General features: G+C 42.8%; 1 protein-coding gene across 3 annotated transcripts in view; it reads left to right on the top strand.

Moving 5' to 3' along the window:
• The window catches only part of NFATC1 (nuclear factor of activated T cells 1), a 117411-nt gene that overhangs the window by 36429 nt on the left and 54203 nt on the right, over positions 1 to 26779 (top strand). For all 3 annotated transcript variants that reach the window (XM_067290948.1, XM_067290947.1, XM_067290946.1), the window contains 3 exons: positions 6690 to 6892; positions 10025 to 10197; positions 13205 to 13345. In XM_067290948.1, coding sequence (XP_067147049.1) covers positions 6690 to 6892; positions 10025 to 10197; positions 13205 to 13345 — 517 coding nt within the window. The remainder of the gene's footprint in view (positions 1 to 6689; positions 6893 to 10024; positions 10198 to 13204; positions 13346 to 26779) is intronic.

The raw sequence follows: 26779 nt of genomic DNA, 5'->3' as shown, positions 1-26779 counted from the left end.
CAGTCTGGAGGAATGCACCGTCTCCTGGTGAGCTCAGTTCCTGTGAAAAATAGGTATGGGGGTTTCCAAAGTCTTTTCCCAGAACTCCCTATAAGTACACTAGAAAGTTACTGTGTAGCATAGCTCACTTTTTTCCTGACAGCTTTGATGGGTGCAGACCGGAGCACCTAGCTGGTGCACCTGGTCGCAGGGGCTCCCTTCAGAATGGGACCCTTCCTGCTCCTGCGCAGAGGGCTCCTTGTTATGACACGTAGCTTTCTGAGCGTTTCAGCAGATACTTTGACATGCCAAAAGCATAAAGAGCTTGGAAGGAAACACATAGGATCTTTCAACTGCCTTTCTTAAAATAAGTGTTGTGACTTCAACAGTAGAAGTTTTCCTTGCAGTCTTTAGAACAACCACCATTGCCGAAATAGCGTTTGAGATATTGGATGGGACGCAACATTTGCAAAAATTCTGCAAAATTCAGTAACTAGTGAGGCTTGGGTTTTGTTTCTAATGCTCATGTTAAAAACATCTCGGCCCCTTTCTGCTCGTAGTTTTCCAGGGCCGTTCAGCTCTGATTGCTTAAATTTTACAGGCGTGCACCAGGTGCATGGTTTGGATCCAGACAGGTACATCCTACGGTCGGGTGTGCTCACTTCTGGCAGTCTACCATAGAGCAAGGACTAAGTCAAACACTACCTCGCAATCCAGCGTTTGCTCTCAAGGCAAGCCGGCGTTGTTTTCCTCGTGCTTTGCTGGCTGTCAGGGGAACAGCCCTTGGCATGCCACGCCGCGGTGCCCGAACGTGCTGGAACATTGCGCCCCGTGTCACTTCGTGCTGGCGAGGCTGGGGTTTACTTTGGCACCGCACGTCAAGATGAGCGGCAATGTATTAGTGAAAATCAAGATGCGTCAGTGGGAGAAAGTGTTGTGAAAGTGATGACGGAGAGGTTTAGGAATTCCAAAAAAAGCTCGGCTCAGTAAAGTAATCACCCTGCCAGTACAGTCTTTTCCTCGCTCCTGCATAAAATGATGTAAGGTGACAAAGAGCTTACTTGTGATCAACCCTGTTCTGCTGTTAATTACTGGTGACTGCATTGCTTTCAGTAGAATTAGATGACTGTAAAGCAGGCCCACAATTAAGTCTGATTTTGATCTTAGCAGCTTCAGACAATATAAATGCAAATATCATTTGAGGCTGGTTCAAATATTTTATACAACATTGCTCAAAAAGGAGAAGAGCAGATTAGTCAGTGGTCAGTCAGGACAACAGTGTGACCTACTTTCACTTCAAAAGTAAAGACATGGGCCACGGAAGTCTTACCTAGGTCTTACCTACGTACTCAAGTTTTGCCTGCATCCTTACTTTGTGATGACACAGGGGGCTGTTGTAGCCTCACCTTGATTTGGGAAGGAAAACCCATTCAAAAACATTGTGCCCCTGATTCTTATTTGGAGCCAAGTTCCAAGTGTAAGCTTTCACAGCAGGGGAAAGTATGGCTCTTTCCATTTGGATCCAGGGCTGCCAAACAAAGCGTGCTCCGCGGCAAAGGCAAACCCTTTACTATGAGTGCGGCAGCTGGGAGCAGCCTTTGTCACCAGTACACAGCCACAGAGGTATTAAGAGAAGAGCTTCAGCTTTGGGGCTGTGTTACACAGAGAAAAAGATAAAAATAGGGTGCCTGACGCATGCATCCCAAGTCGCAAGCCAGGAAACAGAATCTTTATACCAAATACAGTATTCCAGAACATGCATGGAAAATATGCATGTGTGTGAATGTGTAAAATTTTTCCTAAACAATTGAAATATTCAATCCCCCTTTTCCCCCCCTTCCCATTTTATATCCATCTTGTTCAATATTTCCTTTACTGTTTACAAACATAACAGCCAAGACTATTGCAGCGTGGCCTTTACTGCCACTGTGCGCCTCTGTTCTGCTGAACGATGTGACAGTAATACACTCTTCTGTATTTTGAGGGAGCCACAGAATAATCTTTCTGCACCCAGCTGAGAGTAAGTAAAATCTAGCCCATTCTCCAGACATCTGCAGCATGCCAAAATCCCTCCCAAAGCTGAGCATTGTCCATCACAGCCATCTTGCGTTGGGTGCAAGATCTAAAATTAGTCCTCCACAGTATGTGCCCCTTTAAATGTTAATCCTTGCAGTGTTATTTTATTGCTTCTGTTGGCATACAAGATTATGTGACATAATATAAAAGTAAATAATATGATGCAATGGGTAAAACTCAAAGGGAAATACATATCTGAGATCAGATGCCTCCTACTCCAGAGTTTAAAATAAAACTTACACTGGAGTGAGAATGAGGATTTTGCCCGTGTTGCGGACAACAAAATCAACGGTGTAGTGATTAGACTAGAAACTAGTCTTTCTGAATGATTTTTACACTTCTCAGCTCCTGAATACCTGCGTTCACTTAATACTCTAAATACTACTTGTCTTCACATTCAGAACTAAAAGGCAGGAAAAAGCTGCTGGAAGAGCAACTAACCATTAATCGATACAACAAGAGCTCAGGACTTAGCAAAGCCCAACAGGGCGGTAGAACTGGGACCTAAAAAAACCCCTCATGTATTTCGTTTAAAGATCGCAAGCTTTAAAAAAAAGAAAACAAAACAAAACAAAAACATGCATCTGAAATCTTACTATTTCTTTTCCAGCATCTGAACGCGTCATGTGGGGGGCAGGGGTTTGTAGAGCTGCGAACTTGATATGTTAACTTGATTCCTGGTACTGAAACTGTAAGAAAAGCACGAGTATCATGAGCTGAGACGCACAAATAGGTTGCAAGATATGGCAACAGCAGAATCCTGATTTAAAAATAAAGCTTTGCATAGCATAAACTAATGCAAGACTAACATTTTTTCACCCCATGTGCCCCAATTCAGTAAAACATATGGGTATCTGAGTGTGTGATTTTGCTTTTGCTGAGTTGAGGTTTTAGTTATTCACCAGTCTATTTTTATCTTTTAAACAGCCTTGTAATTCAATATGTGTTTGTTTTAATTTTACACTGCCCATAAAAAGCACCGTCCGTAAAAAGCTGGAGAAGTGACCGTTGGTAATGCATAGTTATGTTTTTATTTCCTTCCAGGAAATTCCTGCAGAAACTTAATCCGTTTCTGTGTCACACTGCATTACTTTTTTCCCCACGAACCCGTACGTCACTTTTGGTGGAGAGCAGGCAGCCGCGTCTCCTTGGCCCCTCGCCTTGTGGCCAAGGCTGGAAAGGTTGATGCGGCGCATGGCGAGGCACAGCCGAATCCAGGTCACCCTGCTGGAGCCCGCTGCCCAGTCGGCCTGTCGTCAGTGGCTCCGGCTCCGAGGCACGCAGGGATGGCACAGGGCTGAGTAAGGATGGGGCTCGCCACGTGGCCCCTGGCGGTGCTAGAACGGTCTTTTCGGGTGGTCGGACTCTGTCATTGCCCTTGAAGCACTCGGCTTTGCTCTTCGGATACTAGGAAGCACAGCTGGCAAGTGCTATTTTTGATGTGTTAGTGCAAATGTTCGTATCAAGGTCTTTCTGCTGCTCCACAGAGGAGCCAAGTGTTTTGTGTACAGTGCCGTGATTTTGCACTGAAAGTGCCCAGGTGTAATGCAGGTAAGAGTAGTAGCTACGAATGAGATTGACAGCAGGTGTCAGAGGCGCAAGAGTTGTGTCGTCGCAGTACCACTAAGCTCAGCCTCGTGGCGGATGTGTTTAAAATGCTGCCCAAGACTCCCACTGGAAGAAAATACCTTTGTTGAGATCTCCCACTGAAATCTTGGAAATGCAGCTTCTTACACTTACTCAGGCAGCAAATTAGAAATTCGCTGCTACTGTTAGTTTCTGACTCGGGAGAGAAAAAGCCTTTCCCCTGCTGCTTGTGGCTGCGAGGCTGGTAACTGAGCTAAAGGAGGCAGCCCATGGTACCTTTTTGAAGCGAACACTTAAACTTAGATCTCTCTTTATCTCCCTGCTGTTTTGATGCTATCGCCGTGCTTTGTACTGGGGAAGGTGAGGAAGGCTCAGAAGAATTAATGAAAACTGTAGCGCTTTCAGCCGCCTTCATAATGAGCCTCTCCTGCGTGCGTTAATGAATGGTCATGGTTCCTCCTGCCTCTAGGTTCACGGGAGAGGCCCGTCAAGCAAACCCTCTGGGGAAAAATAAATAAAAAGCGAGGCAGGAGGGAATGGCAGAGAAGCAAACTGAAAAGTCAGATTTTCAAACTTCTGTGAATGCGTTTTAGATTTGACAATGCTGGTATGTAAAATAGAGTGCACCCCCCCCCCCCCCGGTCCGCTCCAGGCTGCCTTCGTGCAGTGTCTCAATAGTATGGGTCTGGAAAAATATTGTAGCTCTGGAAATCAGTCTCTTCCTTTCCCCCCGTGTCCTCCCAGCATCCATGCACTTCAGCTAAGAATGTAAAAATTGCTTATACCAAATAAAACTGCTTGAAGCTCTTTTGTTTTCTTCCCAGCCAAAGTGTGGGGTCAAAAAACTACAGTATGCCTGATTAGTGATGGAAAGATGTATAGGTACAATTTTCTCCCTCGCTAATGTATTGATTATCTTAGGACCTGAAATATTACCATTCTCTATTACCATAAGTGTGTTTGATAGCAATATAAAGGTTTTGTGTTTGCATTCACCAGATTTTCCTGGTGTTCAGGGACTAAAATGACTTGAGATCTATGGTCTCAAGTTTTAAAAAGAGAAAAAGCAAGCAAAACACAGTACTTGACACCGATTACACCACTCGCTTTCAGCTTTATTTAGATTTGTTTGGACTTGCAAGCACCATAAATCAAAAATGTTGCTACGCACCAAATTATAATTGATGGTATAATTTTGGTATATCAGATTTAGTGATGGTGCAACGATAGTATATAACTGATGAAAACCTGGCCAGTTCCACCTGAACCATTAATGGAGGAAATGAAACCTTTCCTGAAAGTGAGGAGATGTGCTCGGTGATAGCACGTCTGTGGTGACAGCCCACCTTGCCCTTGCTCCTTCGCTCTTCCGTAGTCGCCACATCCTCCCTTCCCTAGGGATGGAGCCTGGCAGTGAACGAGCTGGAGATGATTATTTTCATAAGACTTCTTTCCCAGCATCAGGTGACAACGTTAGGAAATGGAGCAGCTGTGGGAGACAACAGCTCTATTTTGCCTGCGCTCAGGAGATGCGAGCCCAGAGCCCGTAGGCATCCGCGCAAAGCTTTAATCAAGCTGGTTGAGGTACCAATAACACTGAAAAAGCGGTGGCACCAGTTCTGCTGAAGGCTACGGCAGCCAGCGCCAGCTCCCAGGTACATACCTGGGTGGCTGAGCTGCGCTGCAAGCTCTGCGTCACTACTGCTGGGACTAAAGGCACCGGGGCTACCTGGCTGCAGTAAAGGTGTTGTGGGCACTGCTCTGACGGTGGTGAAGACAGGCCAAAGCCATCAATGAGGGGAAGCTGTAAAGCCTCTGTGCCTGCCCAGCGCACGTTTTGCATGCAGCAACAGGCTCCTCTTGGCACTGCGCTAGCAGCATGAGCCATCACCAGCTCCAGCTCGCCTGGTGTCTGCCAATTTTAGCCAGACACTAGAGCAGACATAGCCAATTAGGAGGCTTCCTCCCACTCCATGCCCTCCTCATCTGCCACTCAGAGGGGTCTGCTGAGCTCACCCCTCCTGGCCCCGAGCACGGCCAAGCCTCGTCTCTGAGACCCTCAGAGGCTGAAGGTGACAAATCAACCAGGTGAGCCAAACCAGCAGTTGTTGAGCAAAATTTCTCTCTGCTTGAAGCCAGCTACTGTTAGTGAGAATCTATGGTATTCTCATTCTTCTCTGAGTTTAGATTGGCCTTCATTTAAATCCCAAACTATGTGCGGAGCTAAGGGGAGCTGATTTTTTGGAAAAGTGGTCTGTTAATTGCACAAGAGCAGGGCATGCTAAATTTGGTCAGATACACAGGTTGTGTCCCAAGCAGATGTTCTCCTTTGCAGCAGGATAAATCCAGAGTAACTCTTCAGCACAGCTGAGTGATACTGCACTGGGTGAGATCAAACTCTGCTTCTGCTCCCTCCTCAGCGCGTAGCAGAAATAACTCTGTTGACATCGGAGTGGTCACTGTAACATGGATGTGGTTCAAGTCAGGCCCAGTAGCTTCAATGAGATTTTTGTGCAATTATACAAGAATTTAACACACACAGTGAGCAACTAGTCTCGTACATATGATCTATCTCTGTTCTATTCCAGGCAGTCTTTACCAGCATAAGAAGAAGCATCCTAAACAGCAGCCTGCTGTTGGCTAGTGGGACAACCCTGGAAGTCCAGAGACGAGCAGTGGTCCTTTCCAATGGCAAGCCCATTGGCTTTGCCACCCTCAGTCCTTTGAGGGAACATTGACCTCGTTGTTTGTCTGTTGAATGCTGCAACAGAATTTACACAAAGTTTTGTATGCACATAGCAGGAGCGTTCAAAAGCTAACCCCGTCTGAAGTGCCTCAGGTCATTTAGAATAATGAGACATTTTCTGAGTGCACCTTTTTATTGTACCAATATTATGTTACAGGAAAAATCGAAGGGGGGAACTTAACACATAGCACCTGTCACAAGTTCTCTCCTTGAATTAGACTCTCTTGCTTATAAAAATTTAATTGATTCCTAGCAGTTTATGTGTATGGTGCTCAGTGGGCTTTTTCTGTTCTCTTGCCAGCTACATGGTTACTTAGAAAGTGAGCCGCTCACACTACAGCTGTTCATTGGGACTGCAGACGACCGCCTGCTGCGACCCCATGCTTTCTACCAGGTTCATCGAATCACGGGGAAGACCGTTTCCACCACCAGCCATGAAACAATACTTTCCAACACCAAAGTCTTGGAAATCCCACTTCTTCCAGAGAACAACATGAGAGCAATGTAAGACCCAGACACTATCTGACTGCTTAGCAGTTTCCTCTTGGTCTTGGTCTGGTCCACTTGATTTCTTCTATTCTTTTTTTTCTCTTGTACACTACTTTCCTTTTCCTGCCTTTTTTTTTTGGAAGTTCTCTCTGTAACAGTAGGTTTTTGCAAGTTTGTTAGGAAAAAAACTGCCCCTAATCAGCTTAACAACAAAATGAACTTTGCAAATATTTATGACAACTGATTGCTTTCATTCTAGAGTTTCAGCTAATGTGCTTATTTGCCATTTAAAATAAGTATCTCAGTTACCAAGCTGTAAATATCTCCTACCTCAGCTCCTGCGTTTAGGTTCTAAATATGACACCTCTTACTCCTGTATGCACTAGCTCAAGGAACAGGGTCTGCTGAAATTTCTCTTTGGATTTCAAGGGAATCTCTTAGACAGCGTTTCCAAATAATCTAGCCTTTGCTGAGACAAATAAAATCACTCTTATTTATTATATAATAAAAATTGCATTTTGCAATGGCATTTATTTGGAAGCCAAACTTTTAGAACTAAAGAAGTAAAGTTCATATGACTTATAGACTGCTGTTATTAAACTGCAGTAAATTTAGTCGTATGCAGAAAAGCAAGCATCAACATCTAAAAATCTCTGAATTGATAGGAGTTTGAATGGTAATTAAGTGGTCTATAGGACCATTACACACGAGTGAATTTCATTGTAGGATTGTGTAGAAAGGGTGCAATTTTCTTCTATGAATGTGACATACGTGAGAGCCCCCATATCATTTAATCCCTCGAGTTGAAATGGTCCTGACAGTTATTTGAGTTGTCTGCCTTGGGGTGAATTTGTTTGTGCATACATGCATGTAAGTGTGTGTGTGTGTGTCTAAACATATATGCATACATATCTACATACATATATATGCATGCGTATTTGTGTGTATGTATAGGTAGATAGAAATATAGGTAGGTAGACAGGCAGAAGGCAAGCAAGCAAGGAAGAAATCCTGACCCCACCAAACCAAAGACTATGGGAAAATCTACACTAAGATCAAGATATCACTCCTGTTATTCATACGCTTTTTTCTGCACTTTAACAAAGTGAAAAATGATATCAGACGTCTGAAGTTCTTCTGCACGTAGCAGTTATTAGAAGCTGGTTTGCAGCGTCATGTACAACATGCCCTAGAGTACATCATGTAATTATAAGAGCTAGAATGGGGTTAACTGCATTGCCAACCAGGATTAGGGTGATCACTCAAGGTGCAAGGACCTCTGTCCTTTCATGGCATGACAAGCCTGCAAAATCATTGGCCACATTTTCTGTCGTTGCAAGCTGGCACAGCTCCATTGAAGTTATTGAAATTTCACCAATTTATACCCATGGACTATTTATTTGGCCCTTTATTTACCCAGTTTGAATAATATTTTTGGCCATCGAGGAACATTATTACTATTTCTATCATCTTTCTCCTTATAATAAAGATAGTTACACAGTTCGGGAGCCAAACTGAATATTTTCATGACATGCGTGCCAGATCGTAGTTCTCTCAAGAACCACAAACAATGCTTTGGCATATATAAGCCTTACACGTCAGTAGTCTAAAACCTCATGTAGCGTTAACAATGAATTGAAATTTGGAGCCAAGGACTTCTCTCACAGATGCTTTGTGTATTTAGGCATTGATTCAGCCCTGAAGCTCATCTGCACATTTTAAACTTTTGCCATTCAAGTACTCCTGTTGATTTCAGACTTTAATGTCTGTGACTTTATGAGCCTGACTTTAAATGCTTTATCATGTCTGAAGTTTAAAATAGAACCTAAATTAATTGTTGTTAAATTTTTTTTTATTTATTTTACAGCTGTTGCTATAAAAGAGACAGTAGCTAGTAGTACACTTTATTCTGTGTCGTATGAATCTTTTTACAGAATTTTGACATAGGTGCAAATATTTCATAATTCTTATGGCTTCATTTGCAAATATACATTGTTAAGAAGCTTTAATACATTCATTAGTTTCTTTGATCGTATCAGCAAGGGCCTTTGTTACTCTGAAATCCATACTTTAGAAAGAACGCAGATCAAAAATAGGCTGCCATAGCTCTTTGCAGTTTGCTTCAGAACTGATCTTCAAAGGTCTGGAGGGGGACTTAAACTGTTTGAATGCATTTACATGCATGCTGACTTATTTAATCTATGTGCAAAATAAAATTACACTATGCATATTCAGTGTAATAAAATGCATGCCAGAGATCTGTAACCAGAAGAAATTGCCATGCATGCTTTGTAGTCATGGCCAAAGCAGAGGTATTTTTGCAGTGGGTTTTTGAGTGCCTATGTTTATGTATCTTTTGTTCTGTGAACTAACTTCCTCTTTTGAAATTTGCTTTGACACAAATTCCAACTTGTAGGCCTATCCACAAGTAAACAAACAAAATGAAAAAGCGGGAGAGAGAAAGAGAGGTCAGAAATGGTAGTAATTTTATCTGACTAAAAGCATGTTTTTCCCCAAGGTGGAGGGAGGACCCTGAGTTTAGGTTTTTCATGCAGAGCTTCAGCTCAACACTCATTTTGGGAGTCTTTCCAATTCCATTCAAAGACAAATACATTCACTGCCGAACTGACCTCAATGAGAGCTAGGCTTATTAACAAACATTTGACTTTGCTCTAAATCATGGGAGATTTTAATCCAAATTAGCAATAACAGGTGAAATTGTAAGTATCCCTATGTTCTAGGTTGGTAACACTTGGCATGCTACTGTGTCATTCCATGGACTTTCCTAGCCTCAGTGGCTGTCACTTGGGGCTTTAGTTAATCTGTAAGCTCCATCCTTACAGAGGGTTTTGGGGAGGGAGGATTTTTTGTTTTTTTTTTCCTTTGGGAACTGAACTGAAAGCTAACAGCCCAAATTTGCATGCTCAGCAGTGGTTATTACGTGTTACTCTAGATAGCCCCAACAGAGATACTTGTGGGTAAATGATGGTCTGCAATGTTTAATGTGGTCATTGGGCTCCATGTAAGAACTCCAATGTCTGACTCAGTTTTTAAAGAAAAAAACATAAAGGAGAGAGGGAAGAAACTGTACAGTTGTGTTGTTCTGGAGTTCAAATGAATTGAATTGCTCTGTTTCGTTTTGGACAGCATTGACTGTGCTGGAATATTAAAACTGAGAAATTCTGACATTGAGCTGCGGAAGGGAGAAACGGACATCGGGCGGAAGAATACGCGAGTGCGCCTGGTCTTCCGAGTTCACATCCCGCAGTCCAATGGGAGAACTCTGTCTCTGCAAGTAGCGTCCAACCCTATCGAGTGCTGTAAGTAGCAACAGCCGTCTCTCTCTTGCCAGGGATTGCACCACGTGACATAAAATCTTTGTCCGTAAACATGCTAAACCTGGCTTTTGCTTTACCTGTTTATTTCATGAACCTTGCTCTACTGCTCAAGAACATGTATGTATTTGTAAAAAATACCCTTTTTTTAAGAAAAAATGTTTAGCTTTCCATGCATTGAATTTTGTAAGGAAAAATGCGCTTAAAAGGAGAGTTATGTTAAACTAATAGTGGATCTGGAAGTGAGAAGATTTTGGGTTTTAGTGCCTCCCTTTCATACAGGTAACTGCTTTAGAAGTTTTGGAAAACTCCTATCGTGTCCTGTTCACCACTCACTCCCCAACATATAGCAAAAAGCACCAAACAAAACCCCAGCCCCTTTGATGAGGAGCTAGAAGCACGCTAAAGCTGACACATCAGCACATGCTGCCTGTGGCTTCAGAAAACCTCCAGAAACTGGGTTTCCGCGTTGGGGTCTCTTTGATAGAAGAAACTGCTTTTCATCAGATGCACTACTGCAGTCTCCAAAGACGCCTGTATCATTCAGTCAGCCTCCCCCCTGCCACATACACAAAGCAAAAACAATTTGTTTCGTGTCGCTTTAATGGTCCCATATAAATGGTGAAAACTGAATTTCAGTTTAACTCCTGTTGCTAACTTGGTGTGCTGGGTGTGACCCAAAAAGTTGTTGAAGGTTTCATTGGATTCAGATTAGTGGACAAAAGCTCGGCAGCTTTTTCACTGAAAATTTGGCCGTAGTCCTCACTGGCTTCTTCCTGTTGTCCCACTAAACCACTGTGCAATTTGCAGCGTCCTCTCCCTCTGCAGTCTTCTCAAGGGAGTGTGTGTCGGTAGTCACGGAAATAAACCATCCTCTCCTACCAGATGTCGGAGTGGGGGGACGGACCCGGAGTAACGATGAGTCTCAATATGAGTATGGTCGTTCTCCCTTTATTAGAGCTTACACAGAGTACATATAGACAAGCAATAAGCATGCACTAGCAGTAGCTGTATGATTGGTTTACAGTCTCTGTTCACGCGCCTAAAGCGAATACACGATTGGTGCAAAGTTGCTGTTCACGTGGAGGGGCTTGTCGGCCCCCTCCTTGACTTGTTTACCACTACTTGCCTTCCCCTTCTGTAATGGTCTAGGAATGCTCAAGGACAGTTCACATAGCCGTGGGATCCTCCCTTCATCATGAAGGCGGGATTGCTCACTTCTAAGAGATCATGCCCTTTCTCGCTTAACCATTCTCCCACAAGTGTGTGGCTCTGCTTCATTGCCCCAGGGAAAGTCACTGTCTCTACTGCACCTCCGCTTCCCTGGCCGTGCCGGGTGAACACTTTGTGTGGGAATGAGGGGAACTGATTTCTAAAAAGTGGATAGTTCTGATGCAACCGGGTCAGGAGCAACTTCATGTCTGGTGGGTAGGCAGGGGTGGGAAACTTGTCTCTCTGCCATTCCCAGGCTGGAGTCCCACACCTCAAGCCTGGCAGGTCCCCAAGCATCCCCAAATGGGATCTTCTTGGAAGCACAGTGCTTCTTCAGGGGCTGTTAGCAGAGAGGCTTCAGGAAGGACCATCCTTGAATTCCTCTCACAAAAGCAGTGGTATCTGTGACAGACTTTCAGACCAGAAACAATGCTCCATCCTTTAATTTAAAATAGCATTGCTGCCTCTCTAGCAGTCTAAGTCTCTAAGAGAGGCAAAGTTTGTAGAAAAGAGTAGTGCAGCTAGTCCAATAGTTATAACCTCCCTCCTTTGGTCATTCATTTAAACAAACAAATGAACACTGGTGGTGGGAAGGGAGTAGCTTTAAGATAAGGCTATGCTATTAATGAAGAACAGCAGAGCCTCCTTGCCTTTAACAGCTAGACTGGCATAAAGCCATGTCTTCTGTCCAGGGTATGTAAGAGAGAATTTTTTTTTTTCTTTTTCAAGCTCAATTGTCATCCCAGGACAAGTTCTAGGCTAATGTGTAAAGCAAAAATGCGAGGAGTCATGGTTTCATCTTGCTCCTGTTAAAGTTGATGAGAATTTTGTTTGTCCTATGTAGCAGGATAAGGCCACAAGCTGAGTACATCCTGAACTGGTCTTCTGTGCAACCATGCCAAGTTCAGGAAGCCACTAAATATGAAGCTGCTTGTATTTGCATCAGTGAGTTGCAGTTCTGAGGACTGTGTAATGAGCAAAAGTGTGATGTGCACCTCCTCAAAGGAGCGGAAAACAGAAGAAAAAAATAGGCACAAGTGTTATTTCCAGTGCAGAATGTGGAATAAGCTGGTGCCAAAAACTTCATGCATCTCTTAGTGCATGTGACAGCAGGAGGAACCATGTAATCTGGATAAAATGTCACATCATCCTTTGAAGCATAGGCATGCAAACTCAGTATCGCAGTTGAGAGTGATAAAATATGTGCCACGAGAATACAGGATTCTGTCTGCCTGATCCATATGCGTTTTGGCACTCAGGTGCTGGTGGAAATATGCTGTCTAAACTGTGAACTTCTGCTGGATTGTGAGGCTCGTGGCTGCTACTGAAAGGCAATTAGCAGAATTGAAACCCTGAATATAGTGACTAGAACATGTTTTGGACATGGATGGTCTTGTTCTCATGTGTGCCTTGTAAACACAGGACATATATAGGATAGGTTAAGCAATCTTTTGTTTTTTTACAGGAATTACTTTAAAATGATTAAATAAAATAGTTTTTGAAGTAGTATAGATCAAGATGACTTTTAAAATTAAATAGCTTGTTCTTTCTGTGATCCTTTTTGATCTGTAATGCCATATTTAATAATAGTATTGTTTACTATCAAGGCACTTTACCAACCATATTTCCCGCAGACCTTCTGACCTTTCTTTGTTTCTGTATCAAACTCAGCTTAATTTATGAAGGTAAACATTAAGCTACTTACTAATGCAGTATTTACTTTTGTGTGTGTGTGTTTGTGGTTGCTTTTTTTTTCTTTTTTCTTTTTATAACTCTCCAGCTCAGAGATCTGCCCAGGAACTGCCTCTGGTGGAGAAGCAAAGTATTGAGAGTTTTCCTGTTATTGGAGGGAAAAAAATGATACTGACTGGCCATAACTTCCTGCAAGACTCCAAAGTCATCTTTGTGGAGAAAGCACCAGGTATTTCCTTTCGATCTAGACTCATGTCTGCTTTTTTCTCCCTGTTTGAAAATCTTAAAAAAAGACAGATCATTTGCCAAATGATGATAGCATAAACACTGTAATCACATTTCTTCTGCATGTAATAATAATATGTTTTCCATGTCACTGGGCAAAGCTGTGAAAGTGATCTGAGCCATGCTTAGTGCTGAAGTTTCACGTAATAGCCGTTGTGGTTACAGGTAGACAATGGTGACATTGAAAGTCAAAGTTTGGTGTTTGTTTTTGTAGTAAACCACAGTAGAACCTGCTAGGATTTTTTTTTTATTATTGTACCAGAGAAAAATGTGCTAAGCCTCTCCTAGCATTTCCGTGTAAAAGCTACAGCATGATGCAGCTTGTTAAACCTTTTTAGAATTTGGGGAAGAGGAAGCCATATTGGTGATACTGTGCGTGTGCACCTTTTTTTGTGGTTAATTTTTGGATGGCAATAGAGCCTTTTGAAGTCATATAGCAAATACAAACCCTTGAGGAGCTTTGACAATTTACAAGCCATTTATTAAAGAGGACTTGCAGCGTGGACTCATTCATTCAAAGACAATGTTTCAGCTTTACGTTGAGGATTCAGGGGGGACTGTTGCCTCCTCCTGTTTCCACAGTCCCTCCTCTCTGGGCTTTATTCATGCAATTGGTGATGGGACTGCTATTTTGAGGGAAGGGTCTCCAGCCGAGGCTAAAGCCAGCGTAAGTTGCAGGCTGCCGTTCTGCAGCATCAGGCATGATCTCAGATTTCGTCAGAAGACAGCGGCAGGAGTTGTGGGTCACATGGCAACAGTGCCTAACGTTACGGAAAAGACGGTGGGAGCGAAGCTGCGAGTCAAAGTCAGGCTTGAAATGAGATAGTTAAGGATAGTTTTGAGTCTTGTTTTGGAAAGGGTTTCTGTGGCGCTGGCACAAGCCGCGGATTCCTCAGCTGCCGGATGAAACCCCCCTGAACTTTAAACCATCTCCTGCACTCCTCCGGCACACCACGTCTCCCAGCCGCGCCAGCGCAGGCTCCGGCACTATGTCCACTTAACCCTCAACTTTCGTGAAGTTCCCATGCTGTTCCCCTGCTAGCAGTACAGTAAGTCGGGGTCATGGGGAAGGAATGTCATGGCGAGCAGGGGAATTGCTGTATGCAAAGAAATCAAAATAAATGTGAGTCTACCTCAGGGAGGGCCTTTTCAGTTCTTAATGGGCTTAAAGGAAGAGCGAAAGACTTCACTGAAATTTCACAGTAGGGTCCTGGTTTGGTGTAGTTCAAGCAATCAAAAGTATATGTCAGTCAGAGGCAACGTCCCGGCTCTGCAGCCAGAGTTCCTTTGGCCTCCAAGCACTGCTCTGCACTCAGCAGGGCTTTACTGATATTCCCCTGGTGAGGAAACGTGATCCACATGAAGTCACAGCTGTGAAAAAACGAGAATATCCTTTTTGTACCTTAAGAAAGTTTAAAAAAAAAAGAGAAAGGAAAAAAAAGGGTATTTCAACTTAAAGAGACTGAATGCTGCTCTTTGAATGGGCTTAGGAGAGGGAAGAATGCTGGTGTCTACTTTATAGTTAAACTTCCTTCCATATACAGAAATGGGTTAGTGTGACATTTCAAGAGCGAAATCCCAGATTTGCCTCATTACAGGAAGGAAGCCATGTTAACGGGTGCTCTCTTTCATGCTTATTTTCTCTCTTCTTTTATTGAGCTGGAAAAATTTTGAAATATCATGTCCCAAAGGATTGTGACTGTGAAGCTATTCACTTGCAGCAGGTAGCACAGTCTGGATATGAACACTATCTCCCTTAGCATTAAATACACAAAAAGCAAAATGTTCACTCTATAGCCTTAAATTGCAAAAAAGCAAAATGAGGCCAGCCCTGCACTTCTTAACCAGGTAGATACCTCCCTTGAACAAAAGGAGTTTGAGACTGCACGAAGGCAGCAGATAGATAAATATCTTATATATATGACAAATATTTTATATATGTGACATTTTTTAAAAGTTGTGAGAAATCAAAGAGCGTATGGCTGGGCACTGGGCATGCTGGGGAAATAAAGGATGTTTTACTTGATCTGCTCTCAAGGATGTAAATGATCAATAGGATCTGGAAACCCATGGTGTGAAGTCCTTGGGTGTGTAAGTTGGCAGGATGGCCTGGTGCAGGAGTGTCTCTTCTCCATAAGAAAGTCACCTGAGATCCCTCTCCACCCTTGCCTGACCCCCAGGGATGAGGTGGGGAAACGCTGTGGGAGTCAGTCAGTAAGCTGGTATCATTGAAAAGTAATCAACAGCTTTTAGGAAGTCCATATTAAAAGGTCAGAGCTGAAACTGTTACCACCCAACATTAGTAGTATCATGGTAGGTTTGTTGTAATTGCAGGATGGTACTGCCTCATGCAAGTACACTGCAGGCATTGAGCTTTTAAGGTTGAAAGAGCTCAGCATCACAAGGAATTGCTCAGCCCAAAGGAGTCTCCCAGCTTCCCCACTGCTGATTCATATGGCGAATGTGTCACTAGGAACAGCCTACAAAAAGCAATTTTGTGGACTCATCCGGACTGAGCGCTTTCTGGGGATCCTGTGATGAGTTGTGTGCTGCGTTGCCTAATACAGCTTGACACATTTAAAACAGACAGGCAGGCTGCATCATTGTCTTAGTGGCAATTTTTGGGCAGAGTCACCTTATTTAATATTGAATGAAAAGCAAAGCATACCAACCTTCACTTTTGAAAATCAGCCAGCAGTGTTTCTTTCCCTTTAAGCTCTTACATGACTATGAAAGTAGGTCAAGAGAGGGAACACCAGCATAGTTTTGCTTTCTCTTAGAAAGCTGGTTATGAACTTCGGTGATTAGCTGGAGACATTCATTATTTTTGCTGCTGCTGTTGCTTTTGTTTTTGAATTCTAAATGTTAATCATGTTCCTAGTGGGCAGCAGCTTTATTCAGCTATTAGAAAGTAATAGATCACAGGAATAATTGCAGTCCGATAAGGACTGCATCTCTTGTATATAATTTAAATATTAGATTATGTGAGCTCATTTCTTTCATCCTCACTTGGGCAAAATCCCCAGGCCAGGAGGTAGTCTGTGCGAGCTGGTCTAATTCATGCTAGTCTGCATAGTTGGTTAACGCAGTGTTTGGGAACACTTTTTGTCTGTTTGTTTGGGTTTCTGTCTGAATAATTTCTTTAAGTCCGCTGAGTGTTTTTCCAAGCGCAAGTCTTCAGGGCTAGCCCTCAGCTGTCCCGGGAGGAATGGCATTATCCTGGCCTCCTGCGTGGGGAGTCTGTCTTAACAATGACTCATACAAGAGGGAATCCCTGAAGAATGATCAAATCAATCCTCGAGCTGGCGAAGCAGCGCTGCACTTTCGGCTTAACCCCTTGTTGACTTCTTTTCAGCCGCAAGGCAGATGGAACGGAGCAAAACGTGCTTACCGGCACTGCAGTACTGCGTCTCTCGCAGGGACAAAATTAGGCAACCAAAAGACCAAGATGTACAGAAAGGCCCGTGAAAGGAGTGCCAGGGAGACCTTGTTTGAGAAGTACGATCCTTTATGGTATGGTGCCACTCTAAGGTGGAAAGCACCCTTTTGGATAAATAATGAGCTGTTCCAGAAGCAGACTAAAATTTGCTCAAGCCTTTTATAGTACCATAAAAAAGTTTCACATGTTGAAACAAGTCCTTATTTTAAGGGATTCTGGTCAATGTTTTATTGCTTACACATCAGACCATATTTTCCAGTGATGAAAGACAGCATTAAACGACCATCCAAGAAACTTAGTGGTAGTAAAAATGTGAACACCAAATGTGCTTTGAGAGATTCACTCTTTTAAGTTCAGGATTTCTGTAGACTGAAGAGTCCCACAATGCTTTGCCCCTTCAAATTACTCTGATTTTTTTTTCTTTCCTTTTTTCAGTTTCTGTCTCTCTGTGTAGTCAAGGATTTGTCTTCCTGAGTTTCAGAAGTGGCCTGTGAGTCTGCGTGTCACAGTTGTTGGGTGCTAGCTGCAAGACACCCAATAAAAAGCTGATTTTCATCAGAAGCATTAGTACTTTCAAAAAATATGTGTTTGCAACGTGCAGCAAGGAACTTTGATGTCTCTCTGCTGGAGAGTAGAGAGAGACTGCTCTGCTCTGCTCTGCTCTGCTGTCTTCACTGTGGAGGCTAGGTGTACACTTTGGTTACAAAAGTGGATGGAATGAAGTTGATGTTTGTTAGCTATGGAAGGTTAGGAAGCAATAAAATATTTTTTGTCTAACATGCTGATCTAAAAGAGTACAGATCTTGATCTAGAATTGCAATAAGTAACACTGACTTATATACTTTTTTTTGAACTTTTTATTTAGTTTCTAGGTGGTAAATGTATCAGGCAACAAAAATCATTAAGGACAGTTTGAAAAAAATGCAATAATCTTTTGAAAGTATGTTTAAAGAGTATATATCTGGCGATTACCTTTTTTGTAACAACTGCTGCAAACATCATACATTTGTTTTCAGAGCTGTATTTTGGATGATAACATGAGTTGCTGAGCACAAAGCAACACAAAAGCCAAACAGAAGTGAGCAGACTGCTGGTTCCTAGTATATCAGATTAGAACTGGTGATCTATAAAGCTAAGCAAAATGGAAAAATCCTAGTGCACAAAATCTTTCTTGTAACTGACAAATGAAAAGTCACTGATTAGACACAAAGCTGCTCTCCCAAACACCAAAGCACAGCAAAGTCATGGGTATATCTTTCTGGCATGCTCTAGGACACTATAGAGTTGCCCAAGGTATTCTAAGCATTAGAAAGAGCCTAGCACTAAGATTTGAAGGGGTTAATTTATCCAGATCCTCACTTAGCCCAGACATTGCTCCTTGCTCCTGCAGCTAGAATGCTTTTGGCACCAGAGCTGGCTCAAGTATTTCTAGACTTCACTGGTTTGGCCAGGTGTAGACATACCTAAGAGACCAGGTTAAACTGATGAAAATGTTCCTTGTTAGTAAGTTGTGGTCTATGGGAAGAAATGGGTATCTGGTATATTACTATTAAGTATTATTCATTTGAGCTTCCACTAGCTAACTTAGAGGTCCACACCAACTTACTTGATTTTGTGCTTAGTGACAGGGCTTAGTGACCGCAGGGCAAACATTTTAAAGAGCAAAAAAGGTAAAAATGTAACACCTGAGCTCACTACAGAATTAATTTCTGAAGCAACACTAAATTTGAAATTCTGGATCTTTGTTGTTAATTTTGAGGGCCATTTTTTCATGGTCAAAAGACATGCACTTGAAATTCGTTGTGACAAGTGTGCCTCTCTGAAAATGCATCACTCTCTTGGATAGATGTTAATAGAGTTCACAATCTGTAATGCTGTATTTCTGAATAACTCCTGGTTTATGGACTTAATGGGTTTGAACATGCTGTTCCTAGCACCCACATACTCTGTAACCTAATTGCATAATATCCCCAGCTATTGCACCTAAAGCCTTTGAACCTTAAGCTGCCAAAAGATAGAGTAGTAACCAGTGCCTAAACAGCATTTCATCCAGTGATTTCCTCCTCTTTTTGTTTGTCAAGTATTCTCAAAGAATTAAAGAGTTTTTCAGATTTAGTTATTGTTTCACTGTTAATTCCATTGTTTTTATTTTGTTAAATGGATTTACTCTATCACAACTATTCCTCTTCCTTGGCTGAACACGCTTGTGATGTTAGAACGTAAAGACGCTGGCATGACATGGTAATAGTTATGCTAGAGCAGGTGAAAGATAGTTAGGCAAAATCACCAAATTTTTGGTGCATATGCTGAAGAAAATCATGCTTTTTCTGTAGGTACTTCAAATAGGAAAACTTACTTTACCTGCCATTGACAGTGTTGTAAAACTTGGCCAGCTGAACGTTTGCATAAAGTAACTGCAAGATGGGAAAGAATGAAGCCGGATGAATTTAGGTGCCCACTCAAGCATTTCACAGGGTTTTTGTTCCTCTCAAATTTCACCACTTCTGGCAAAGAGTAGAGTCAATTGGTTGCTGCTTTAGGGTAAAGATGTCAGTCTGAAGTCTTGAAGCCCTGTCGAGAAATTCAGTTCTGTTTCCTATACATCGTGTGAGCAAAAATTACCTTTTTATACAGTAGATACTCAAGTGCAGTATTTTAATGTAAGGAGAACTTGCAAGAAGTTGTGGAAAATGTTGTGTCTCTGAGACATTTGAGTGGCATTTGGATGGAGCGGACACATTGGGGACGCATGTGGGCTTTTTGGTTTGACTCAGCTGCACTTTGGAGCCCTAGGTTTGGAGTCTGTTTTGACGTGATGTGATGTGATGTGATGTGGAGACTGGTGACCTGAGTCTTGGCAGAGCTCCATTTGGTAAAAGATCTTACATTCTCGGAGATCTTTCCATTGCTCTTTCCGTTGCCAGTAGCAGTCACAGTTTGGGGGGCAACTGGCCAAAAAAGGGTCATGTTTCACACTGGTAATCATACTGTAGCTCACATAATAAATAAGCAAGTGGCAAAATTCCCCTTCTCCCTCTCATCAGATGGACAGATACTACATAATTTTGTCTTTATCTGTCTATTTATCTAAGTTCAGGACACACATTCCAGTTGGCAGTGAGAGGTTATACACTGACTCATGCGCAGTGAGGTTAAAAATTCTGGAAACTAGATAAACTGGAAACTTCAAAGGCATACAAGTTGGGAGCAGAGAGTTCATGCGAAAGTCACTTGTACCTATTTCCTATAGATAGATGTATTGATAGCTGAAGGGGTTTCTGGCCATTGCCCAGAAATAGATATCCTCGGGCAAATAGTATCATCAAGTGATGGAATCATTTGATGGTGGAAGCCTTTCACGCGCATGCAGTAGCAATGATACAGCTTGTAGGAAATGTCAGCACGTTTCAGATTTTCCTGGCTGTTTAGTACAGGGAGTGGCAAAGTCAGAGCGGGACAGCAGCCATACACATGAGATGGTATCAGCAGCAGCAAGCCTCGTCCTGGGTGCTGCTCTCACAGTTAAGAATGATATCAATCAATCACAGGTACTTACTGTGGACAGAGAAAGCAGAGAAAGACAGAGAGAAATGTGAAGTGTCTAGTTAAATTACTTATTTATTTGAGTAATCCTGTAAATTTTTAATTATTTCAGAAACTGTGACTGAATGCTTGAAGTTTCTTTCGTGTCTTTTCCACACTAAGTGGCTTCAAGCAGCTGTATCTGTGCAATCAAGGCTTTGTCTCTTAACTTTATAAGTAGCATAAGATTTCAGATAGTTGTTATTGTTACCATTCCAGTAGGACCCACTGCCCAAACACACAGGAATTCATAGCCCTTACCAAAAAAGCTTAGAGTCTTATGAAGCCACTAACATGTAAAGCCATTAGAGGAAATGCAGCACCTCCAAAGTAGATAGTTTTTGCAGGGATTGTACACATCTTTTGCAAGAACACCGTTCATTCTCTCCTGCTACTTCCCTTGACTGGTCATTAAGAGTTGGTTCATGTCTCGGGTAGACAACACAGTAAATGTGGGGAGAGTTGAAGGAAAAGTAGCATGTCCTCTTTAGGCCTGTTGAAGGAGTAAGATGGCACCTTCAGGAGCGTTGTGGAAGAAAGTACAGTGACGTTTAAGAGAGGAAGAGAGAGATAAGGCATTTCCAAAGTGTGCTTTGTTGTGAGGAAGCTGATGTCAAGGCAGATAATCAGCGAAGAGGAGGAGGGACCTTTAAGATTGAGCCTGACCTTGCAGGGGAAGGGAAACGAGTGGGAGGGACACGAGGGGACAGTGAGTTGGAAAAAATCAAAATGCTATGCAAAAGCTTACTCTTCAGACTCTACTGAAAAGTCATGATGGGGTAGCCAAGATGATATGTTTCTGGAAGGTGAGAAATTGTGGCCATGTAGATAAAATGAAGAGTTCATCTCTTGAAAATAGTTAAAAGCAAGAACTGAAAACATTTTAATCAAACTTAGCTATAAGACAAGGAGAAAAAAAAAGAGAGGAAGACAACTTTGTATGTTTCAGGCCTGAGAGTTATGGGGCAGGTGGTGGTGGTGGCATCAAATACAGAAGAAGTAGAGGAAAAGAATTGTTCCTGAAAGGAGAACTTGGAATTTGGTTTAAACTGGATATGAGGTTTGTTACTCTGATAGTACGAGAGAAATGTGAGACTGAAGATTAGACCGAAGAAAATGGATTGGGATTATTCTGCTCAGCTTCAGCTACGAAGACAAAAATTCAGCCTACTACTACTAGAGGTTCCCAGAGGAAAATAAAATTGTGAAGACAAGGAAATCATGCGTATGTAACTGAAGACAGAATGAAGTCTTGTCATTACTGCTGATGGGTGGCTGTGCTGGTGTGCTCAATTTGACCTGCCTACTCTAGAGAGCTTTTTCAGGGATGTTAAGCTGCAGTTTTCCTTCTAAGTTGAATGTCTTAGACCTGGAATTACTGAGAGCTATTAAATAAAACCCTAAGACCAATGGTAATTTGAATAGGGGGAGGTGTCGGAGAGCACCAATTGCATAACCAGCTTCCATTCTGCAGAAAATAGGTCCTGGCAGCTCATTCCAGATTGTTTTGGCTCCCAGTGAGCCCTGATCCATCAGTTTTCAGCACAGTGCCTCCTTTTAATTACCTGGGCCAAAATTACAATTAATTTGAAAACACTTACTTACAAAGTCAGTTGGATGTACTTTGGTAAAATCAGCTAAAAAGGCTCACAGTTTAGGCAAAACGAGTCCCTCAGCTATTGGGCTGCCCAGCTGAGCAATCAGAAAGGAAGTTGCATTTCTGGCACAGATGCCTGTGTACTGTAAGGTACTGTTCTTACTGGATTTTTATCACCTGGTTCCTGCATGACTTTTTTCTTATTGTTAATTTAAGCTTAAAAAGCAAAAAAAAAAAGGGTAACTCGAGAGCAAAAATTTCCCGCCACATACATGACAGACGCACACGTAAATATACATAATATTCAGCTTATGACTACAAAAATGTACAGCAGAACAAACGTGCACAAAGTCCATATGCTGCAAAAGTGCCTATGAGGACAGGCAAACAAATATAGCAGCTTTGTTGTGGCAATAAGAATAGGCCAGTTACACATGAACCCTGATGCACATGGACTGATGCATGCCAGAAGACCCGCCAGTGACAGGGAACCAAACTGCGGCGGGGGAATCTCTCTGTAGCAAGACAGTAGGCTGTGAGGAGGACAGGGAAGAATAGCTTTTTTTTTTTTTTTTTTTTTTCTGGCAAGGAAGAGGGAAATAAAGTAGGGGGGAAAAAAACAGTGACCGCACGATCCTGTAACAAAAGAAGCGGAAGAGCAAAGGGGAAATCAGGGTAGCTGGGGAGGGGGTGAGCTGGGTCGAGGTGGTGCGGGAAGCGAAGCGAGGGGAAGGGGCTGAGGCACCGGTGGTGGGCAGGTGTGGGCTGGCAGAGCGAAGCAGCGCCAGCCGAGGAGGTCACCCACAGCAGCTCCCTTCACGTTTCTAAATGGTTCCTTGCTCTCTTCCTTTCCCATCTTCCCTGTGCATCCCATGCCAGGCTGCTTAGCTGCTCTCGCTAATGCTTATAATCTGTCCCTCGTAAATGTCTTTTAAAATGTACTCCGATGCACAGTGTGTAAACACTGGGCTTGACTCCACCCACGGATAATTGGGTTTGCTGGTATCCAGTTAGGAAAATGTTCTTCACAACGAGGCGCCTGCATTATGTAATAGATCAGGCTGGAAAAGCATCCTGGCTCCCCTTGTATTATCCTCAAATCCTAGAGGCTGCTGCCTCTAGAGAGAAATGTGGCAATAATATACTCATGCATATGTGCGTTACCCAGTAGATGAGGGAGCATGAGCGGGTCTCGCTGAGCAGGGGCTTGGGGGAGCACTCTGCTCCAAGCGCCCGACCCACCTCTTCTCCTCTGCAGTTCCCAGCCCAAGCACGGATCTGGCCTAACCTGCCTTGCACATGAAAACTGATAGTATCTCAGCACAAAATTGAATGGCTTTACATCTGAATGACAGGACTTTGTCGTAGTGTTCATTCTCTTCTCTCATTAAAAAACCTATCCCTTACTTCCGGACATATTCACAGATCTATCATCTCGGTGCCATGAGTGTACTTCCCAGGGAAAAAGGGGTTGGCATGCAAACTGCAAACTTGCAAATCCTTCAGTACTAAAGGATTTGCATATACATTAACAGAGCAAATAGGAGGGTAGGCAGCCGTTGTGGAGCACCTTAAAATTACGCTGTATAACCATTCTGCATTGCATTTGTGTCCTACCTGTTGCAGACATGTTAAAGTAATCAGGGATGTATAGGCATGATTGTTTAGGGCAATCTCACAACGCATTAATCAAATACTGCATTCTTTTGGGGGGATAGGATTAGTTTCATTGTCTTGCAAATATATCACAATGGAAATGCACATTTACAGTCAAGGCAGTGCAGTCAAACTGTTGAGCCTCAGGCCAGAAGAGTATAAAATGCACACTATGTATAGGCAGGGAAATCCTAGATAATATCTATTCTTCTCGTATCTCAAGTGAACACAGGACTACTAAAGAATATAGACTGTTTTAACCTACTGTAGTAAAGTGAGATCACTTAAATATATCTAAACTCTCCTATTATGCCCATTTCGTAGAGGCAAGGTTTAAGTGATTGCCAGATGCTTGCGTTATACTCTCCCTAGTTTCCAGTTTGGGGTGTTTTTTTGGTAACTTATATTCTTTTTGCCTGTTGTCATCCATCAATCTACCATGAAATTTAAAGTGGTGGTTTGACTGTTCCGAGCTCCCAAACCTGTGGTACCATGCTTATGGCTCCCTGGTGCACAGGGGCTAAATGTAGATCTGGAAACCTTGGATGACCCTTCTTGATGGGCAATGAGGAGACGTAGAAGACAGTAGAAAACTTATTTGGAAAGTCTTTACAGCTCTTTGACTGTGTTACACTTCTATGAAAAAACATACGTATTTTGTGGTTTGTTAGGCTTTATGTGTGAATAACTGATGCTGTTAGATTTACACAACTACTTTTTAGTGCTGCTTCTGTGTTAAAACAGGCCTCTACAGTGCCTTTTTATGTGGAAATCTTTTAGATGGGTGTGGTGGGGAAGCCGTTTCTGTGACTCATGCTGCAGGGATTTCCCTAATGAATTAGAATATTTTTACTTCTGGACTTCTGCACAGTTTCCTTTAGCACTGGAATAAGCAGTTGATAAGAGCAAACTACAAAGGCCCATTCACCGTTAAGCTGCTCCGTTTCAAAACTGACTGTTTATATTTTGAGACGCTGAAAATCCACCCCGAGCAACGTGGTAGGTTTGTGGTATTTTCCTCAGTAGTCAGTCCAGGTGCTCTAAGTGTCACTGAGGAAAAAAAGCTGAAGCGGATTGTGAGGAAGCGCACCCAAAATGCTATAAATAACAGCATGTCGCAGTGATCAATCTTGAAATGTCAGAAGTCCTGACAAAGTGTGGTGCCTTCAGCTGAAGCGGGTGCTGATGGCCACCTGTCAGGGAAGCCGTGCGCCGCCCCGAGCCCGGGGCCGGCTGTCATGGCTGGAGAGCCCCCGGGAAACGGGGGGTCTCTCCCTTGCCGAGCACAGCCGCTTGCAAAGAGCAATGATCCAAAGCTCCTTCGAGCCTGTGGCGCGAATCCCCGGGTGAAATCTTGGCTTGGGAAAGCCAACTCCTGTCGGCATTGATGGAGCGGGGATTGCAGCACAGTAATTTGGGAGGGCTTTCCCCCACCAGCTGGTCTGTGTGCGGTTGCTTTGTTTTTTTTTCCCTTTTGGTAAAAACAAACAATAAAATACCGGTGTAATGCCTTGACGCAACTTTATAAACTTTATAGAAAGATGTCTTTCTGTTCAAAACATTATAGTATAAATCTTAAATGCCAAAACAAAGCCAGGCATTAAATTTGGGGAAGACGCTTCTTATTACTTTGTAAAAGTAAATAGCAAAATGAAAGGGAATGAAATAAGACCTTTGGAAAACCCTTTTCTCCCTTCTCTCCTTTCCTCCCTCCCTCCTCCTCTCCTTCCTCGCCTGCCTCCCCCCTCCTTCCTCATATAACAACTGCCCATTTGGGTACAGTAATTCCAGAGAGTAAACTTTAACAGGAATGCCTGAAATGTGTCTGCTTCAGCTTTGTGTTATGTCTGTAATTTGAATTATTTGCATTTTGGAAAGGTATAAATTGCTCTGGTGTACTTCTGTTGGCCCCCGGCCAGGAGGGAGTTGCCTTGGGCTCGAAGGCGGCCAGGCGGCTGCAGATGTGGCAGGCGTACAATGGAAACTTTTGTGGTTTATCAGTCCTCCCTCCTCGCGCACACTCTGACAAGAGACGGCATCCCGCCTGCTGGGTAGGATCCCCGGCGTATGTGGCAGCGGGGGCAAAGCCGTCTTCTCCCGCCTAGGCAGATTTGCTCGATGCCTTGAGCTCCTGCAGACTGCTCTGCAGCCATTAGTCCTTTCTCTTTTTTAATTTCAGCTGTACTGTTTAAATCTGCAAAACATGTTTACTGTAAGAGGTTGACGTAGTGGTCTAAGGTTTCCCTGCTGGAGTGGGTCCCAGTCCGTGGGCGTTGAGATTTCCCTCTTGTTTCACCAGACGTAATGTGAGGAATTGTCTTTTTTTTTTTGTCTCTGCTTCATAACGACTTTTCCTCCTTATGTTTTTGTTAAATGAAATGTCACCAGCTCTTAATGAGCTGTCTGTTCCCTCCTTCTCCGCTCTCTTCTGCCCCTCCAGTCGCAGAGCAGCATGGTCTGGACAGTCTCAGGAGAGTTTCTTGGAGCAAGAACCGTATTGTTCTTATTAGCTTCCAAAGACAAACCACGGCTCTGGATTTTTATTTTTGTAATAGTTTAGATTATAGCATTTAAAATATTTCTGAACAAACTCTCTTTGTCATCATAAAAAATTCAAAAGCGCATAAAGGCAGTGCTGCTTGAAGTATTTGAAAGATTAGCTAGAGATGGAGTCATTTTGAATTTTGCTAAAGTATCAGCAGGAAATAAAAAACAGAAATCCGAATCAGATCATTCATCTCACAGAGTAGAAATGAAACATAACAAAAAAACTGAGGTTCTGGTAATCCATTTAACAAAGGCAAATTGAACACGTAACTACTAGTCTGGACTTCTTTAGATTTAAAAAAAAAAAAAAAAAAAACCTCTTTGCAAAGCAGAAGTTCCTAAGCTGACTATAACTTCGAAAATGTGTGATGTTGTCAGTGGTGTGTTACATTGAGAACTGATTGAATTAATTTGGAAAGGGGGCTGCGAGAGCTTTCTAGGGAAGGGACAGGAGATAAAGGAGGCTGCTCACAGACAACAGATATGTCTTGGCTTGCAGAGTTTTGGTCAGGTTTTTTTTACTGACAGCTTGGGTGAAGCATCAGTTGGATAAATTG

The sequence above is a fragment of the Apteryx mantelli genome, chromosome 2 (genome assembly GCF_036417845.1).
Source record: "Apteryx mantelli isolate bAptMan1 chromosome 2, bAptMan1.hap1, whole genome shotgun sequence".
Classification (NCBI taxonomy): domain Eukaryota; kingdom Metazoa; phylum Chordata; class Aves; order Apterygiformes; family Apterygidae; genus Apteryx; species Apteryx mantelli.
The sequence above is the reverse complement of the archived record's forward strand: the minus strand, read 5'-3'. Positions and strand labels throughout refer to the sequence as shown.